This window comes from Tripterygium wilfordii, unplaced genomic scaffold, assembly GCF_013401445.1.
Source record: "Tripterygium wilfordii isolate XIE 37 unplaced genomic scaffold, ASM1340144v1 ctg422, whole genome shotgun sequence".
Taxonomy (NCBI): Eukaryota; Viridiplantae; Streptophyta; class Magnoliopsida; order Celastrales; family Celastraceae; genus Tripterygium; species Tripterygium wilfordii.
In genome coordinates, this window is record NW_024056382.1 from 47,799 (window position 1) to 68,368 (window position 20,570).

The 20,570-nt window shown below is 38.5% G+C and overlaps 1 protein-coding gene across 2 annotated transcripts; it reads left to right on the top strand.

Moving 5' to 3' along the window:
• Nucleotides 1-4,668: 4,668 nt before the first annotated feature.
• On the top strand, nucleotides 4,669-19,674 carry LOC119994961 (protein transport protein SEC23-like). Of its 2 annotated transcripts, XM_038841299.1 has the most exons (12): nucleotides 4,671-5,721; nucleotides 5,814-5,987; nucleotides 8,106-8,267; nucleotides 8,883-9,025; nucleotides 10,970-11,045; nucleotides 12,736-12,908; nucleotides 13,004-13,085; nucleotides 13,763-13,840; nucleotides 14,231-14,392; nucleotides 14,499-14,762; nucleotides 18,519-18,623; nucleotides 19,054-19,674. In XM_038841299.1, the coding sequence occupies exons 1-12, from the start codon at nucleotides 4,933-4,935 to the stop codon at nucleotides 19,198-19,200; spliced, it is 2,355 nt and encodes a 784-aa protein (XP_038697227.1). In that variant the 5' UTR covers nucleotides 4,671-4,932; the 3' UTR covers nucleotides 19,201-19,674. The 2 variants fall into 2 exon arrangements, with proteins under 2 accessions (XP_038697228.1, XP_038697227.1); XM_038841300.1 differs by lacking the exons at nucleotides 18,519-18,623; nucleotides 19,054-19,674 and adding an exon at nucleotides 15,145-15,295 and having other exon boundaries at nucleotides 4,669-5,721.
• Nucleotides 19,675-20,570: the final 896 nt, after the last annotated feature.

Here is a 20,570-nt window from a genome sequence, read left to right on the forward strand (position 1 = left end):
ATGATCCCAGATTCAACCTCTCCCCTATAAGGGAAGATGTATACGAGGACGATCACCAGAAAACCATCGAATCTCTACAAAAGGCTCTGATGGAAACCAAAAGGAGACTTAAGAAAGCAATTGACAAAGTTCAAGACTACATAAGACAAACTCATGGTCTCAAAATATGTCATACAAGGCGTTCGATATATGTCGTGGGGTCGACAAGCAAGTAGTCATGATCCAGATAAATACACGAAGCAATCACTGAGATCACAGTACAACTTGGATATATTGTAGATGGAATAGACAGTGTTCTTTACACCCTAGATTAAAATTCTTGTCCATTTTCCTTTTTCCAATTTTATTTCAAGAAGATTTCTACGAAATTCCATTTCATTTACAACGAATATAAAAGGCAGGATATTTGAATTGTTTATTTCGAAATACGAAGAGACACCATGATTCTCTAAAAACGGTGTAACCGTTTTAGCTTCCCCACGTTCTTCAGGAATAACTGCTTCTTTGAACGTGAGTCTTTCGTCTTTAAATACACGACAAGAAGGAGGGAGAAGACATTCCTTCTTCTTCCAAAAAATTCCTCAACACCTAGCAAAATGAGTTCTTCTGATTCCACTCCTATAAAAAGAGCATTAGACGAGAAAGAGAATCTCATTCCTTCCAAACGGGCAAGAAACGAAGACCCTTCATCTTAAAAAAATGGCAGAGACCAAAGGAGAAGGATCTACATCTCGAAATAACGACGAACCAGACGATTCAGTCGTTGAAATATTTGTAATATCTGAAGAATTGTACGAGGAAAACCCTCAAAACTCCATCGAATGCTTAAAAGGACTTCTTGAGGAAGCCGAAAGAAATCTGCAAACGAGTACGAACGAAACTAGTCTTATACGGATGTGCTTCGAGCGGCCAGAGATGCGCTGAACAGAGTTCGTGATAACGCTTGGGGTCATTCTCGAAATCAGAACGTTTATCGATTACAAGAATCTCTTTTAGATCTTGCAGCCCATGTTGGGAATGCAATGAATATCATAAATGATGTTATTCGCACCTGGGCTCGTTAAGAGTTATAATATTGCATATTTATTCCCATGTATGAAAGTATTTACGTTTAATCTTGACAAAGATATTTTCATTGTTAATCTCATTGCTCTGAAATTGCAATTGCAGAAATACTTCAACAGTCAAAAAATGCAAAAACTGCAAACAGAGATGATGAGACGAAGAGCTCTGAAGAAGGTGCAACCCCAAGCAAAATATTTTTAAGTTTAAATCAAACTTAAAAATAGGGGGCAAAGTGTAGGGGTCAAAGTCAACCTCAACAAATTATATGGGTCATGTTCAACCCAAACAACATAAAAGCCCAACAGAGGCTAGGGCCCGAAGCCCAACAACATAAAAGCCCCAACAGAGGCTAGGGCCCCGAAGCCCAACAATGTAAAGCAGACCAGAACTCACAGTCCAAAAAGGACTTGGTATTATCAAGGCAATACGAAGCCGATGCAAATAAGGCCGAACCAATAACTAAGGGACGAAGCCGAAGATAAAGCAGTTCCTCGTTAAATGGTAACAGCCGAAGCTGCTGCAAACTACTACAAAACTCCTCCAAACTGCCGTAAACTCCTCCAAACTGCTATGAACTTCTCTAACTGCCACAACTACTGGTAACTGCTTAAGAAAAGCATAAAAGGAGTTCATTAGGAGGGTGGAAGAGGAGGATGGGGGATTCGGATTTCTTACTCGCACTGTATTCACAAGTGATAAATAAAATACCATATCATTCTGCACCGTGGATCTAGGCTCAAAGCCGAACCACGTAAAATCTCTCTGTTTTGTCTTACATTTGCCCACTCATTCTCCACAATTCGATTGTTGATAATTTACATCAACAGGCGCCTAATATTAAGATGATAATTCTTGCCTTAGTACCGAGGAAAACCATCATCTCATCACCGAGATGAGCATTACCTCATTGCCGAGGTATCTCATATCCTAACATATTAACAAATCATTGGAATAACTATTCCATTACAACAAAGAGAACAAGCATGATACGTCTCATAAATCATATAGGAAACAGGAGTCCAACTCCTTTTCGAAGGTACTTTTCACAAGGTAAACATTCATTCACAATTTTGCATACTTTCGTGCTAAGAGCTTTACTTCCTCAAAGTTCTTAATATTTGGCTATTTGCTTTCTTGCTTTCCAACTTAAGTATCGGAGGGTCTTTCCTAGAAATGTACTTTTTCACAAGGTAAACATTCGTTCACAACTTTGCATACTTTCGTGCAAAGAGTTGTGCTTCCTCAATGTTCTTCGTAAATGCTTTCTTGCTTTCTGACTTAAGCATCAGAGAGTTTTTCCCAAGGAAAACACCTTGGGTTTGATCTAATAGCTTACATTTGTTCATCTTCTCGACCACCCAGTCAGCCTACTCCGCTTGGTTTGATCTATCGGAGACGTCCGATAACTCAAGACAAATTTGCTCGTCATCAGATTAGCGTCGCCTATTGGAAAGAAAAACATGTTTTCACAATAATCATGGTTCAAAACCATGTCTACACAAGGAGAAAGGGCTGACAACCACTAGGGAGACCATCAAGATCCACCACCTCCGCCCAATTTGCCAACTGAAAATCTAGTCATCATCGGACAGTCAGGCGCTACGCCAGTTGTGGTTACTACTGACCAGCTCTCCATCGCTCTCCAACAGATGCAGCAACAGCTTCAACAACATATTCAAACCCAGATGCAAGCCATCACCCAAAAATTGGATGCACTACATCCGCCTCCTCTGACGGGCACAACTATGCCTAGGGTTAGCAAAATTCAGGTACTAGAGAGAATGATATGTGAAACTGAGATAAAAGCCCAGTGGAGAGTAGTCGCAAACTTAATACCACCGCTATGGATGACGAATGCCGAAGAATTAAAGACATGACACTGATGAATGTCGAACTCTCAAAGATGAAATTGAAAGTGTGATAAGAATAAGACACCTGAAAAGTTACACTCAAACAGGAGATGATAAAAGAAAAATAAAAGATGATCGAGATGATCAAAGATGAAAAAGAAGAGATGACTCTCCTCATCGACAAAATCAAGGTACTGTTGGCATAATTGGAGTAATAATTGGCGGGTTGGCAGCAGGAGGAGAAAGTGCCTCTAAGCAAAGGTTGTATGCTAGGACTCTTAACAGCTTCGACACCAAAGGTAAAATACCAAGATGAGAAGAAGAATCAATTGTCTTCTCCGAGAATGACGCTGATGATGTTAGCATCCATATGCTGATGCCTTCATAATAGAGGCAGTCATTGCCAAACTATATAGTGAAGAAGATCTTGATCGATAATAGAAGTGCCGCGAAAATTTTGTTCTATCATGCTTTTAAGGCAATGAACATCCAAAAGAGCATCTAAAGCCTTTCTCCTCACCACTTTACGGATTTGTAGAAGATCGAGTTATGCCCATTGGAATAGTTACATTGGGGACATATCCTAAATCTAGGTTATTCTCATGCGATTTCTTAGTAGTTGACATCTAGACTCCCTATAATGCACTTATTAGGAGACCCTTGCTCAACTGAGCAAGGGCTGTAGTTTCTACTATTATCTGAAGATGAAGTTTCCTACTGACCAAGGGATAGGAGAAATAAAGGGAGATCAGAAACTTGCAAGGCAGGTATATCTAAATGAATTAAAAGACAGAAAGAAGTCGGTCTCAGACTTACTGACCAATCTTAATTTTTGACTAGGTACTCGGACGCCTCATATAGGTGTCCGAACACCTTCTTGATACAGCTGTAAAAAAACTCAAAACGCGCTCCAACCTGTCTGAATTAGGTTCGATTCCTACAAAACCAATGGAAAACACTTGTAAGTGAATAATTAAACTAAAAAACACATAATAACATTAACTAAACACTAAAACACCCTAATTAAAGCATATTGGAACCTCAATTCAGAGGTCCAATCACACTCCATAAAGGAATAGTTGCATGAACTGGAACTAGATTGTTCACGATAGAGTGGCCATTGTTACTACTGAGATTTGATTCCGATTGGCTGACTTTCAACATGATATCTAGCTCCTTTAGAAATTCTTGTGAAAGTTGAAGTGAAGCTAGTTGCTGCATGGACTAGGCAGATTGCTGTGGATCTAGAGCTGAATGCACAACTTGCTGTGAGTCTTGTGTTAATTGAAGGGCTTGCTGGAATTCATGAGAATTATGGACAAGCCATTTCAGGACATTCCTGATATAGAGCAACAGAATGCACAACTTGCTATGAGCTTTCCGGATAAGTCACCAACTAATACGGAGGAGAAACACACTCGTTATACATGTAAGGAGGGCTTCTCAGGTACAGGATGATCCATGTAACACCATTCACACCGATTAATGTGGGGGCTACACTAACACCAAATGAATAGTGTCATATGGATCACTCACCTGAGAATTTTCATACATGTAATTGTACAATTGTCTCTTAATTTTATCTTATATTAAGTAACTTTGTACTTAATGGAATATCAATTGTTAAGTTAGGAGTTTATTGGTGCTTATTGGTCACATTGCATGCTTGATTTTTCTAGTAATCATCTCTTTAATGATATTATTTTTGGCGATTATTATTTATCCATTAATGAGTTAGATAAGGAGTATTGAAGAAATAGTAGAACAGAAAACTCCAATTAAGAAGCAGAATTTGGCGAACCTAAATTCACACAGAAATTTCCTCGATCGTATCTTCTCCGTTTGCCTCCTTTGCGGTGACCCCTTTCTTCACCCTTTCTTCAGGGGTCGCCTTTCGCTCAAACAATTCAATCCGAAACGCACACATTTCAATCTCTTCACTCTCCACTGATTATTCAAAACCCACAAACACAAACACAAATCAATCAGTCAATCAGTCAATCAATCAATCTCAACCATGTCGGAGATGGCCAATATCGATCCGGAAGGAATGGACGGAGTACGGATGACCTGGAACGTGTGGCCGAGGACCAAGGTTGAAGCAAGCAAGTGCGTGATCCCTTTGGCGGCAACTATCGCTCCGATCCGGCCGCACCCGGACATACCTACCCTCCCCTACGCCCCTCTCCGATGCAAGACATGCGCTGCAGCCCTCAACTCCTTCGCCCGTGTCGACTTCACTGCGAAGATCTGGATCTGCCCCTTTTGCTTCCAGCGTAACCACTTCCCTCAACAATACTCCATGATCTCCGAGACGAATCTCCCCGGCGAACTCTACCCTCAGTACACCACCGTTCAGTACACCCTCCCTCACCCATCTCAACAGCATTATCAACATCAGCAGCAACAACAGCCACCCCCATCGGACTCGTCTCCGGTGTTTGTTTTCGTCCTGGACACCTGTATGATCGAGGAGGAGCTAGACTTTGTCAAGTCCGCGCTTAAGCGGGCAATCGGGATGCTGCCAGATAATGCCCTGGTGGGTTTGGTCTCGTTTGGTACCCAGGCTCAGGTTCACGAATTGGGATTCTCAGAGTTGTCCAAGGTTTATGTCTTTAGGGGTGATAAGGAGATCTCTAAGGAGCAGGTTTTGGAGCAGCTAGGGCTCAGCGGGGGAGTAGCTGGTCGGCGAACAGCAGCCGTCCCTGTTGGGTATCAGAAAGGAGGGATTCAAAACGTTTTTCCAAATGGCGGCATTGCACGTTTCCTTTTGCCTGCATCTGAGTGCGAATACACCATCAATACGGTGTGTTTGGCTGCCACTGTTTTAAAGCATTGTGTGTGTTTTTGAATCTATATTTTAACAGAATCTTTGAAATTTTGCATGGGATGTTTCAGCTTTTGGATGAGTTGCAAACAGATCAATGGCCTGTTCCTCCTGGTAACAGGGCCTCAAGGTGCACAGGAGTTGCATTGAGTGTTGCAGCGGGATTGCTTGGAGCTTGTTTACCAGGGACAGGGGCTCGAATAGTAGCTTTGGTAGGAGGTCCATGCACAGAAGGTCCAGGCACGGTAAAGCCTTTCCATTCTTATTTTTTTTATTTTAATGTTTTGGGCCTTGTCCAGCCGCTGTATGTAACTAAAGCTTGATTTTGCTTAAGCGGTCACAGCTGCCTTTGCTTATTTTATGGTACTAGTTGGATGGTAATATCAAAGTAAAGGTTGGAGCTTTTGCTCCAAATAACTTGAAAGATTTTAACACCAGTGAACCTCCTTGCAACTCCCATAGAGACTTATTACTCGATTGGAAGTTGGAACTGTCATCAAATGATGGTTCTTACATATCTTTCATCTGTCTTATCCTGAAGTTTTGTCGTTTAAAATTATGCTTTCTGTTTTACTACAACCTCATTTCAGTTCTACTACTTAAACTTATTCTGTGTAAAACTTTCCTTTATTTTAGTTGTACGACTGAGATTTTTGTTTACTGTTTCTTTTTTTCTATGTAAAAGAGATTTCATTAAGAGGAACCGAGAAGGTGCTACTCAATCAAAGATAAGAACAGTTCTTAGGAACAATTTTGCATACATGCTGAGCTTTTCAGCCAAATAGCACCCATTTTGTTTCCCTCCCCTGTCGAAGTACAGCTTGGTGCTCATAAAAAGTTGATATTATCCTTAAATGGTGATACCTGAAGTTCCATTTAGAAGAGAACTAGAGAAGGGAAGTATCCTCTTTTCTCCAACTCTTTTTATTTTCAGCGGGCTTGATACTTTCTTTCTTTCTTTCTTTCTTCTAGGATGGTTGTGCAGTGAAAGAGTGCAATGAGGAATTGTAAGTGAAGGGATGATGGTCATAATTTTGATTTAGCTAGCAACCGAGAGCATGTTTTCCATTTAACCAACTTTCTCACTGCCATGTTTGGCAGACTTATCCATTCTACCTGTCATTTCTCCTGTATAGGAATGATTTCCATTGGTATTTCTCATTCCACTATAGGTGGTGGGTTGGATAACTTAGTTAAGATAAAAGGACAGGACCACCCATGTTTCTGATAAACTAGTACATATATGATAATTTATTGATTTATTCCTGGACTTTATATCGTTTCATTTTAAATGTGACATTAATGTCGTGATATGGGAGGGCAGTATTAGCAGTCTTCACTCTTAGGGCTTAGTGAGGGTTTAATTTGTTGTGGTGACAACAAAGAAGGTTTAGGAATTTAGAGTTTCTTTGGGGTAAAGGTTGGGCAAAGTTTGATGATGGAATAAGTTGAGGAAATTGAAGATCGCAAGCAGTGTTCTTTGGGTGTGGACACCGCAATCTCCTCCTTCTCCTCATCGAGCCTTTATTCCAAAAAGTTTGGGGTTGGCTACATAATTCGTTGAGCAAATTAGCTCGAATCCTCAACATGGGTTGTTAACTTGGTATTTTTTGATATCTAAAAATTATGCTTTCTAATTCCTTAGATTCCGTGTCCGTCCATATCTATTTCACCAAATTGATCAATATTCCCGTTAACACTTAGTTGTTGGGTTTGAGATTTTTGGCTGGTGGTGCTATATTTAGGTTGTGGAAAGGCTTGGGCTCTTGAACACAAGAAAGTTAGGACTTGAAATAACATAAATCAAGTGTGTAATTATTGAAAACCTAGGGGGGAAAGAGAAGAAGAAACAGACACCAGATGTCACACCTCTGATTATTGCCATTACACCACAGAGTGGATTGCATCACCCTGGCAAATCAACTTCGCTGCAAACTCTCATCTGCTCTCGATACTATTTTTTTTTCTATTCATTTTAGTTAGCATGGGCTGTCTTTGATTAGGACTTTTATGTGATAAAGTCACATGTTAGAAGGTCATATCAACACTTATTATTAACAATTGGAGAACCTGGAAATTCCGGTAAATCTTCTACATATAAAAATTGAGAAAGCTCAATTAAAATAGTTCTAGCAATTTCTAACTTAATTTAATGTGACAATAAGACTTAACACTGGGTAAACAGAGACTTATGAATTCCCAATTAATCTCCGATCCTTAGTCCCTTTGATCGTTGAACTATGTTTCTTCCTGGTTTCCATTAACAAATTCATGTAAAAATTCTGTCTGCCTCTTTGGTTTACATACATTCATATTTCATACATAGATATATATATAAAATTAACCTTTGCTTAATGCTGCAGATTATTTCAAAAGATTTGTCAGACCCAGTGCGTTCCCATAAAGATCTCGATAAGGATGCAGCACCATATTTTAAGAAAGCAGTCAAATTCTATGACAATCTCGCAAAGCAGCTGGTCAACCAGGGTCATGTCCTAGACCTTTTTGCGTCTGCACTTGATCAGGTGTGCATCAATGAGCCTTTTCTGTTACATATCATACTTATTTTTCTCTTCTTAGGGAGAGAGAAAAGAAGAGGGGGAGAAAGGAAGGGGGGCGGGTGGTGGGGTTATGGCATCATTATATATAATATTGTTGAATGGTAATTTGTGCGATATTTCTAAATAACAAAACAAGAGTGCATAACTGTGATATCATGTGCATAACTGTGATATCGTGAATGGGGGCAAGAATTGGGTATTCCAGGAGGGGGCTGATATATGTTCAGCTACAGTGGGATATTGTATGTGTGAGAATTTTCTAGCCTTACGTCCATCCATAGTTATTTGAAATATCTTGGGAAATGTGATTTTTCTATAGGTTCTGTCCTTTTGTTTTTGTGAATAGAATTTTCGTGTCTTTCTAATAGTCTCCTTTAGGCTTTTATTGTATTTTTATATATTGTTGGTTGATTTTGATGATGGCCAAGCTAAATAATTTATTAGTATCTTGGGAGAAAAAGGGTTGCACTCAGCACATACTTGTTCTGTAGTTACCTACTTACCTTTAATGATTATTTTGTAGTGGATTTGAAGATTGTACTTTTGTTATTCATTGACCCAGGATTTGTGAATATTTAGGTTGGAGTTGCAGAAATGAAAGTTGCCGTTGAAAGAACTGGTGGTCTTGTGGTTCTGGCGGAAAGTTTTGGACATTCTGTATTTAAAGATTCTTTCAAGCGCGTTTTTGAAGATGGTGAACAGTCTCTTGGCCTTTGTTTCAAGTGAGTTCATCATATATCATTACACTTCCACTTTATAGGTTATACTCAGTCTCTGTCTCTGTCTCTCTCTTAATTCTGTCCTCTCCTTTCTAATCTATGGAAAGAACCCTATGGTGGTTGCTTCTTTGCTCTGAATGGTTTATTAGAAACCCACCCTGTTCTGTTGCTGATGTGTCTACCCTCTACATCCTTACTCGGAAAATCCATTGTTTTCCTTGTCATACTATAACAGCTATTATTGTGAACTTTTCTGGTTTATGTTGGATGTTACACAGAGTTTACACAAACATTTAGGTATAAAAGTTCTGCAGCTGCTGATTTAGATCTTCTGGTGGCTGCCTGTTGTCATTTCTTATATTGCTGTTTGACTCAGTCCAAAGTAGATTGTAGACGTACACGTAGGCATGGTAGGTTCTAACCTGGATGGAGTTGTCTGCATAGAATGTTCTTAGTTTCAAGTCTCCCTAAAGTATCTCTTTTGTCATTTTTTATTTTTAAACGTCATCTTCTCTCCCCCCCCCCCCGGCGGCCCCTCTCTCTCTCTGTGCCAATTAATGTTCAATGGTCATTAAGCAGTAAAAGGGTTTATTAATGGAAAGGGTGGCAAGGGGGAGCTACCAAAATGCAATCATCTTCAAGATAGAAGATCAATTATTTTGAAAAATATGTGGTTGTCTCTGAAACACTACCCACATATTAATTGGTAGTTACAAACACTTACTAGCATATATCTCAAATCAAACATCCATGAAAAGCTCTTTTGTTTCACTCCCTCCGAACAAACCAAATATGGCCAAAGGAAGAAGGCACTATGTTCTCCGCTCGTTTTCACACATCATTTTGGTGATCAAGGTTTGGAAAAAGGTGTTGAAGCAAAAGAAATGGTTGTAACTCAAGCCTCTTTGCTAATAAAACATTGGAAGCTGAGAGATGTCATCGAAAACAATACTGATAAACTTGCTGAAAAGACCAAACTCCCACTTCATTGTTCCCCCATTGAAAGAATTCCAACTAATTAATGCATCTGAAAAGATGAAATTATATAACAACCAAAGAATTTTTCATTTCTATCCTTGCATTCATGTTTCTAGCCAATCAAGCAATACCGGGAACAATTTTTGAACTACAATTTTTAGGTATCAGGTAGCCAATTACTTGATTTCTGTTGATGCTAAAATGAGCAAAGATTGTATTAGCATCGATTATCATTTTGATTATCATCGTCTGTTCAAGTATTTGACTTATTGTCAGAAATTATCTAAAAATAATGGTTCATCATGCGAGGTTTATTTCTAGTGACTTTTCAAGCCTGATGGGAAGCATTCAGGGGATAGGCATCTTTAGCCAAAAATGGGCACTTGGTATGAGCTATATGGAACTGTAGGGGATTTTAATAGCTGAAGCGCTTTCTTTTTCTCTGCCGACACGTAGAGAAATATGAATACAAGTGTTGGCGTTTGTGTTATACGTTTTTTGCATGTGTTGATTTGCATAATTCATTTTTATTTTCTTTGTTTCCAAAAAAAGAGAAGAAATTATCTCCTTCAGATTTGACTCTTGGGAATCCTATGTATGGGCCCTCAATGCCCTGTCTGCTTCTTTTAACACGATATTTGAATATAGCTAGTGCAAAGGACTTGAATTTTTATACATTGATGAAATGGCATGATTTTGACATTTTGTGGTGGCCGTGTTTACTTTTTTCAACGAGTCTACCGTTGAATTTGAATTTGATAGCTAATAAGTTACACTAATTGTTTTGACAGTTAACTGTTGAGTTTTACATTGCTCAACTTTGAATTTGTCTTTCTGGTTTTTGGTTTAATTTCTATGTATGATGTTGCAGGCACATAGATTTACTCTGCATTTGTCGTTTATGTCATTTTTCCCACGAATGGACTGTTTTCTGTTATTTGATGTGTCAAACTCATTATTTTTTTTCAGTGGCACACTTGAGATCAACTGCTCAAAGGACATCAAAATTCAGGGGATTATTGGATCCTGTACTTCTTTAGAGAAGGTTGAACTTTCGACTGTTTATGGAAGTCGTTTTCCAGTAAAATATATTAAATTTGGAGATTGATAGGGGTTCTCTCTCTTTTTTTTTTGGTTTAACATTTTGTTTGGGTCTTTTTTTAATTTATTTTTTTTGAATAGAAAAATTTATTCAAACACCCAAGGGGTGCAACCCACAACTACAACAAGGACGAGTAGTTAATAAGATCAAAAACATTTCTAGGGAAAGACAGACTCCAGAATTTTAGACAAGCAAACCAATTTACAATAAACAAGTCTAGGGAGGATTCCTTATTTTCGAAGATTCTGTTGTTCCTTTCTTTCCAAATCAGCCACATAACTGACATAGGAATGAGTTGAAAGAAATTCTTTTGGTGCTTGTCTTTTCCAATAGAAGCCCACGCAAGTAGCTCTTTTTCTACAGTATTGTGAGAGACCCACCATAGCCCCAACATCTTCCAAACATTTTCCCAGACCTTTCTGGACCAGTGGCATCGCAGGAACAGGTGATTAATAGACTCCGAATCTGCTTTACACAAATAGCATCTATTCACAAGAGAGAAGCCCCTCCTTTGCAGTTTGTCTTGAGTTAAGATTCTCTGCCAAACAACCTCCCAGCTAAAGAAGATAACTCTAGGAGGAGCCTTAGACTTCCATAACCAGAGCCATGGGAAACGATTGTTACCAAGGTGCATGTGGTCCTTTAGAAGCTCTTTATAAAAGGAACTCACCGTGAACAACTTACTGTTTTCCAACTTCCAGCAGATTTTGTCTTCTTTGGTGGGATAGGTTTTTGCACCATAAACCAACTGCCAGAACCTAGTAAACATTTCCACTTCCCAATCTTGGGCCTCACGAGTAAAGGTGATGTTCCAAGAAGTATCTCTATCATGAGTTTGAAGCAACTGTAAGATGGAGGCCCCCTTTTGTGTAGCTAGACAGTGAAGATTCGGGAACAAATCCTTTAGAGAAGTGTCTCCAATCCAGACGTCATTCCAGAAGCTTATAGAGTTTCCTTTACCAGCTTGATAATAAGTCAAAGCAAGCCAGACCTCCCAACCCTTTCTAATGAATTTCCACAAGCTGCATCCATGAGGGTCTCTATTCTGCTTAGTACACCAACCACTATGCTCAGTGCTATACTTACAAGCGATGATTCTCCTCCATAATTGATTCCTACTGGTGGCAAATCTCCATAACCATTTGCCTAGTAAGGCTTTGTTAAAAGTCAACAGGCATTTTATCCCAAGTCCTCCGACTTCTCTAGGGAGCTTGACACAGTTCCAATTCACCAAATGCATCTTCTTGCTCTCCAAGGAATCACCCCACAAAAATCTGCACATGATCTTCTCGATTCTACCAGCAATTGAGGAAGGAATGGGCAGGATAGACATCATATAAACTGGGAGGTTAGAGAGGGTACTCTTAATCAGCATTAACCTTCCAGCTTTTGATAAGCAATTTCTTCTCCATCCTGACAGCTTCTTGTCAAAACTAGCAATCAAAGGGCTCCAAATATTATGATCTTTATGTTTAGCACCAAGCGGGAGCCCGAGATAATTTGTGGGCAAGTTGCAAATGCTGCATCCGAGAGCCTCAGCTAAAACTTCAACCTCTCCAGTACTTCCCAAAGGAATGATATGACTTTTGCTTAATTTATTAAAAGCAGTTTCTAATTGCTCCTGGCTTTGCAGAAAGGACCTAGTGTTGCTGATACAATCCTAGGGGAAGGAAATACTACGGCTTGGAAAATGTGCGGCCTCGACAAAAGCACTTGCTTGACTGTTTTGTTTGACCTTTCATCAAGTGAGCGGTCAAATACCCCAGGAACAGCAAATTTACAGTTATACATACAGTTCCTTACAAGGTACTTGGGGATCTTATTGGTGACTATTTGTTTTCTAAATCAGTGGATATGATCTTGTCTTGCTAAGTTTGGTGGGTATTTATTTTTTTTTCCAGCTATCAAAGCCCTGACGGTCAGATGATGCTTCGAGTTACAACTGTTACTAGAAGTTGGATAGATAGTGCCGTAAGCTCAGAGGTTGGTTCAGTCCCTCCATTTGTTTAAGCAAACTAAGGATGTGATTCATTGAAATGGCACCATGGAGGTGCCGTTGATAGGAAAGCAGAGTATCTCCATGATATTAACGTGTCCTTTGTTTAAATGTTGACCCTAAGATTATTGTGTTCCGGTTCCTTCTAAGATTATTGTGTTCCGGTGCTTTCCATCCTGATCTACGAAATTCTGTGTGTGGGGCATTGTGTAGTAGGTACATATTATTTCCACCTCCTTGCACAGGGGCACTTATTACAGCCTAAGAACCACCATTTTTTAAATTCTAATGTATTGGAAAATCTAATTTGTCTACTGATTTTCATAAAGTTGTGAATTGTGTGACCTTCCTGGTTGATTAGTCATAAAGTTGTGAATTGTGTTAACTTCCTGGTTGATTAGGCTTTTATTACTCCTAGGTAGTCAGTCATAGCCAGGTCCTTCAAAGCTTTGGGTGTGCAATTTTATTTTCCATATTGGATACTTTTCACTAACTATTTATTGGCAATCTTTGAGTTCCCCTTCTTGTGGCCATAGTAGCTTTTTTTTTCCTTCTTACATCAGTTCTGCTATATTATTTGTTGTCATTTTTGTTTCTGAGAATATTTTTGTTCATGCATCATTGAGGAAAGGCTTAATGCTAACACTTGATATTACTTTTGCAGGAATTGGTTCAGGGTTTTGATCAGGAAACAGCCGCTGTGGTTATGGCTAGAATAGCATCCTTTAAAATGGAGATAGAGGTACTCTTTGAATTTTGTCCTTCGGATATTTATATGAATCCGAATATGTGCTCCGTTGTTGCATCATCTTCTGTTCCTAGATAAGTGCTTATTAAAAGTTGAGGAATATTAACCCATTTTACAAAATATTTACTCATGTTAAATTTGAACAGGAGAAGATATTTAACCCATGATTGGTATTTGTTCTGCAATCTCTGCACCAAATACAAATGAAATTTATATTGCATCAAATTCCTTTTATAAACTTATGCGAAACTACAACATTTTTTTAAGTATGTCATTTTCTAGATTCCTTGGTTCTTTTCCATTCTATATAGGTATCTTATGTGTTTGTGACCTAATTTTGGGCAATAACTAAGTCACTCCTGTTATCTGGTTTATTGTGAACAGGAAGGCTTTGATGCCACTCGATGGCTGGATCGGAACCTAATTCGTCTCTGTTCGAAATTTGGCGACTATCGGAAAGATGATCCATCATCCTTTACATTAAACCCTTGTTTTTCATTGTTTCCTCAGTTTATGTTCAATCTTCGGCGGTCGCAATTTGTACAGGTGACTAATCTTCCGCAGTTTATGTTTATCTCAAGTTGTCCATACACCACGTATGTATGGATGCTTAATCTTTTCTTCTTTTTTCCCCTGAATGGTGTTTGACCAGGTTTTTAACAATAGTCCAGATGAGACAGCCTACTTCCGCATGTTGTTAAATCGGGAAAATATTACGAATGCTGCTGTCATGATACAGCCATCATTGATATCCTATTCATTCAGTTCACTTCCCCAACCGGCATTGTTGGATGTTGCTTCTATTGCAGCTGACCGTATTCTCTTATTAGATTCATATTTCAGTGTTGTCATTTTCCATGGTATGACTATAGCACAGTGGCGTAACATGGGTTATCAGAACCAACCTGAGCACCAGGTATGCACTCATTATCCCATTGCTACATTTCTTGATTGGATATGGAACGATGTAAAGCCATTTTCCCAGATTCACAGGTTGCATTTTGCATACAGCTCTCAGCTACTATAGGATTTACCTATCTATGCTCTCTATGCCACAAATCTCAAATGGGATTTAGTTATATGCCCTCATGGGCACACACATTGTTTCTTTGGTTGCTGCCCCAAACATCTTCGAAGCATCTCTTTTGATCTATATATTATGCGTATTAGTTGTCATGATCAGTTTTTGTTCTGATTTAGGAACCCGTAAGATTCTTTTTTCAGCTCTAGAAATGAAATTTTGTCAAAGAATCTTGGAGTTTCCTTTTAATGGACCATAAATTGATATGCCTTTTCAGGGAAAATGTTAAGTGCAGACCGTAGCACCTAAATCTTGCATATCAAAATTATGCTAAATGCTGATGAACTTCCAGTATAATGTTGAATTCATCCCCCCTCGTATTGGCATATTTGGCTCGAGTATTTTCCTTGTCCTAAAATATCTCTGTTTCTAGTTGTTCAACTCATTTGTAATGGCGCATGATGAAATTTAGGTGTGGTGAATGTCGCTAATTTATTTTATGGGGTTAATTATACTTTATAGCACCGAAAGATAAGGGTTGTTACACTTTAGTCACTCAAAGAAATTTTGTTACAATGTCATCACCCATTGTTTCAAAATGAGACAATTTAGTCACCCGAGCAGATTTTATACAGTTCCGGTTAGGAGTCCGCTGATGTGGCATTAAGTCAACAAATTTTGGTCAAAAAATTCTTTTGTGGTTGCTTATGTGGCTTCCACATCAACAAAATCCTTGTGTCAATATATAATATTTTTTAAAAACTGATGTGGAAATAAATAATATTTTTCTTCCTAAAAAAATTTGATGAGCCCCGATCGGCTAATCCCCTCCGTCAACCATTGAATTCATCCCCAATTTCATCCCTGCTTAGATATATGACCATTAGTTTTCCTCGTCTCTCCCGTTGAGCTTGGAGCCCATCTCTCCCTTAAGAACCCGCAGTTCGTCTCTCCCTAAAGGACTCCCTGTCCGTGCTGCCGCCTATTTCGTAATCGCAAGTGCGGCAGTATGGCATTCCTTGGAGTGCTTTCGAAGGTGGCGAGATCAAGACGTTGTGGATCTGTGACTTGCCACCGCCTATTTTGCAATTGCAAGAGACATTTAGAGCTGTAGGTTTGTCTACTGGTTTTACCCAATTCATGGAGGATTGGTTCTGGTGAGTCGTCAAACATGTGATCATCTTCTCTAGAAGAATGCTTCGTTAGGGAGGTGAATCGAAGGTTTTGGTATGTGGGTATGGAGGAGAGAGGGACAGTTGTCATGGGTTTCTTCCATCATAGATGGATCTTGCTGAGTTTGCAACTCTAAGCGCCTCAATTGAACAATCGTGAAATTAAAACCCTTAATTAGCTTCCTTCTCCAGATCCAAAATTAGCTTCCTTCTCCCTTTATCTTTTGTATAATGGGCGTGATTTTGTATAGGAAGTAGGAACCATTGATAAAACAGTTGAATTTCCTGCCTTTTGTCTTCAAGTTTTCACGCTTTGGTAATGGAGGAGAAGATGCGGGAACCCAATCTCTCTCTCTTTCTTGTTTTTATTTTATTGTAAATTTTTTAAAGTTAAGTAATTGTATTTCAAAAACTATTTTATATTGCCACAAGCATTTTTTGCCACATGTAGTTGACTTAATGTCACATAAGTAGATTTTGACCAATAATTATTGATTATATGCCACTTCAGCGGGATGCTTGACCCTGTGCTAAATCTGCCCGAGCGATTAAATTGTCTTATTTTGAAACATTGGGTGACGACTTTGTAATAGAATTTCTTTCAGTGACTAATCCTTAACAAGCCATATCTTTCGCTGCTAACAAGTATAATTAACCCTTATTTTATGTTTACATTTAGTTCTCATGCCAAGTTGTTTCAGGTTAGGGCGTTGATGATGATAATAGGTATCCACACACCTCTGAAATTATTTTGTTCCTTAAATACCTAAATATGGAGTTGTTACTCTGTCACAGTGGATTACAGTATAAATGTTGAGAGAGATAAAAAAGGAACAGTGGGCCGCTTTACTAGTATATTCTCTTTTTTCTATCCATTTTCCTTCCTTTCTTACAATGGTGCGACAAGGTTGTGTTCACAGCTTGTGGAATATTACCCAAGTAGCTTTCTTACTTCAGACTTCCATTTGTTGTTACCCTAGCGCCTTTTAAGACAAAGTTATATTTTCCATGCCCTATTTTAATTGCTGAGAAAATAAGGCACAGCGAGCATGTTGTTTCAAATTCAATCCATCGTTTGTCACTGGATCACAATCAAATCAGACCTATACAAAACTACAAACCTGAAGTCCATCCTTCAATAATCTTAAACCCTTAATATCCCAAATTTCCAAACCTTTTGAAAAATTTGGATATGCAATGTAGGAAAAGAAAGAATTGAATGCCGAGCCGTATGAGGTAGGAAACTCTCAATCATGTTTCTAAGGAAAGAAGTTACGCACCTATTCCTCCCTTGGAGAACATGCCATTTGGATTAATTGGATTAGTAAATACCTGTGGGACATGGGATCCTAACTTTTTAGTGCATCGATTGGGTGTGCGAGCAATCAATGCAAAATTTCTCCTGGATATTTGTTTTCTTTAGAGAACATTTGTACTGATTCTTAATTAAACCACATTTGGGAGTTTTAGACCTAAATATGATGATGATGATATGCAATATTTCCAGGTTACAAAGCATGACATTTGGAAATTAAAGAGTAATGTTAGTAGTTTAAAGGATAGTGTATGTTGTTTACATTCTGACAAGAAAGATATTGAGGCTGCCTTGCCAAACACTAATGATTCTATTGTTGGGTTACAAGCGCATCTCACATCTAATTAATATAAAATGCCACCTTGCAAAAACTAACTGATGCTGTCTTTGGCGAGAAGCTGATAAACAAGAAATCTGGTATTCCAAGCTGAACTCACGTTCAACCCTAATGTCATTAACCATTAGACCTAGTCCTCGTCCAAGCTCTAAAAGACTTAGAGATATAGCAAATGTTCAAGATTCTCTGCATTAGGCTATTTCAAAACTGAGGCTAACAATTTTTCCTCAACCTGAGAAAATATGTGCGAGAAACCCTGTTTTTCATCTGTATTTTTTAATTTAAGGTTTATTTTTTATTCTTGCACTCAGAAAAACATATTTAGTTTTCTGGAAAGAGCTGTAGCTTTGCCCATTAGAACTCAATTTGACTCTTGTTTTGTCAATTGGCCTTTTATGTGTGGGACCTTTGGCTAGTTATCTTTTAGTTCAAGCTTCTCTGCTTATTCTTGTACAGTGCACTTTTTGTCCATTCTTTGAGAGCATGAAACTGAGAGGTTTCATTGATTGTTGGGAAGTGTGCCTAATGTATTGTCCCTTCTATCTTATTCCTATTCTACTTGTTTAATTGCCTTGGTGTCACACCTGCATCACTGTTTTGTACTTGATGAGTTCAAATTCCTACCGGCACTGCTACATATTCCGTCTCGTTGTCTCCCAAAGATGTTAAGCTACTCATCAAACTTAAGCTTGCAGTTATTGCTTTTGATATGGAGTTTCACTGTGGATTTGGTGTTAGTAGGGCTAAATACAGTTATGGTTCTCTTTATTACCAAGATGCTATGGTGGAGTGCTGTGGTTAATTTAACCCATTTGATTTTCCTATAGGCATTTGCACAGTTGTTGCAAGCTCCACAGGATGATGCAAAAATGATAATTCATGAACGTTTCCCTGTTCCTAGATTGGTGGTATGTGATCAGCATGGATCCCAGGTCAGTATATTTTTCGAAACCGAATGGTGCTATTACCTTCGTAATAGATGAATTTACTGATTTTAAAATTTGGCATAGGAATTGGATCATGTAAGGCGCATCTACATTCTACAATATATATTATGACGGCTACTTTTGGGCGAATATTATTATTTAGCTAAAAAACGAGTGTTATTAGACACTTTTAGACCATGAAATTTAGAATGCCCTCCCTAAAGATTGTTGTTGCCTCCTTAGACATACAGATTTTCATCTGCAGTCCTCGATCTTTTGACCAACTTCATCATCCTCACCACTTTTTGTTTGCGCTTTAACATGCGGAGCACCTACTCCTATTCCTTTCTGTTTTCATGTTGTGCATTGCAATATTTTCTTTTTGTCATCGTCTTTGGAAAACTTACTTTGATTTCTTTTTTGGTCAAATGAGTAGGCAAGATTCTTACTGGCAAAGCTGAACCCTTCGGCAACATATAATAATGCCACTGAGATGGCTGCTGGGACAGATGTCATCTTTACCGATGATGTTAGCCTTCAAGTGTTCTTTGAACATCTTCAGAGGCTGGCCGTTCAATCGTGATAGTAGAGGAGTTGGAAGTTTCTCAGAGATTTTCAGATGTAGGGAAGTCCGCGGCCTGATTTTGTCCCCTCTTTTATCATATTGTTCCGTGGAGTTGCTTTTATTTTTCCCTTTCAATTGTCTTTAAAATGACAGGTTGGACCCCAGTAGTTTAAAATAAAGGATATAAATAAAAACATAATTTTTTTTTTTCCAGGGGGCTGTGGGGGGTGGGGGTTCTGGTTATTTGGTCCCTTGAAAGAATAAGTTGAGCTGCTGGGAATGAAGGTTACTAAATGGCAATGTAAGTTATAGACATAACTGTTTCAGCTTCAGTTGTGGGGTGAATGAGGGAAGACATTTGGACAGATTTTCTTCCCCAATATTTTTCATGTGTATCTTGCTTAGGTTGGAAGTTTGTGTTGTATTTGAATTTTAAGTTAATATTATCAAATGCAATGATTGGTAGGTTGAAGAACATTTTTGTTCTCCGTACAGGGCATTGTTTTGTTTTGGTTTGTCCCAAGACGTTATTCAATTGGATTGGGTTCTGTTTATAAAGTTGTCTGAAGGGAGGTGATACGCCCATACGATTTGTGAACTACATAAGATAATCAATTATTGAAAGCTGTCTAATCGGCCGTAGATCAGCGTATTCAACACAACTTAAAACATTTTAAGTGAAAAAGTATGGGTGATTAGAAATAGAGTTACCAATGAGATGTTTGGTTAGCAATTGAGTGGCAGAGTGGGTTAGGTATATATGTGTTCAAGTCTTCAAGATTTAATTCCAATAAGAAAGGCATATATGTGTCCAAGGTTTAATTTCAATGAGAAGTATATTTATCAATGATATTTCAGGAAAAGAAAAAAAAAGAAACAACGAAAAAAATTGAAAACAGGGACAAAATCATCTATGCAAAGGTTGATTCCAATGAGAAATATTTTGAAAGCTAGGGATATAATCGTCTATACAAAGGCTTAATTTGACAAACAAATAGGTCCATCGTCCACTAAAAAAACTGATGGACACTTAAGCACCCATGAAATGTTCAATTACATTTTTACCCTACCTAAAAGCAAAAAAGACGTGTTGTACAATAATCTCCTCCTTTTACAGAAACCAAGAAACCGCAGCTCCTCGCCTTTTCAAGCTACTCTCTTCTTCGTCTCCATCGTCGGTGATCTTCATCTCGTCGGAATGTCTACGGCATCGTTTGATGGAACTTGTTTACAGCTCTCTCCGAGAAGGGAGACATCACGAAGTGATTTGTTGATGGGTCCTCTGATGTTATTGTTAGTCATCTCTCTTAATATGGGACTTCTTTTTGTTTTCTGCAATTCAGTTAGTATATTTGTTTTTATTTTCAGTAGTATAAATTGAGAGAGGT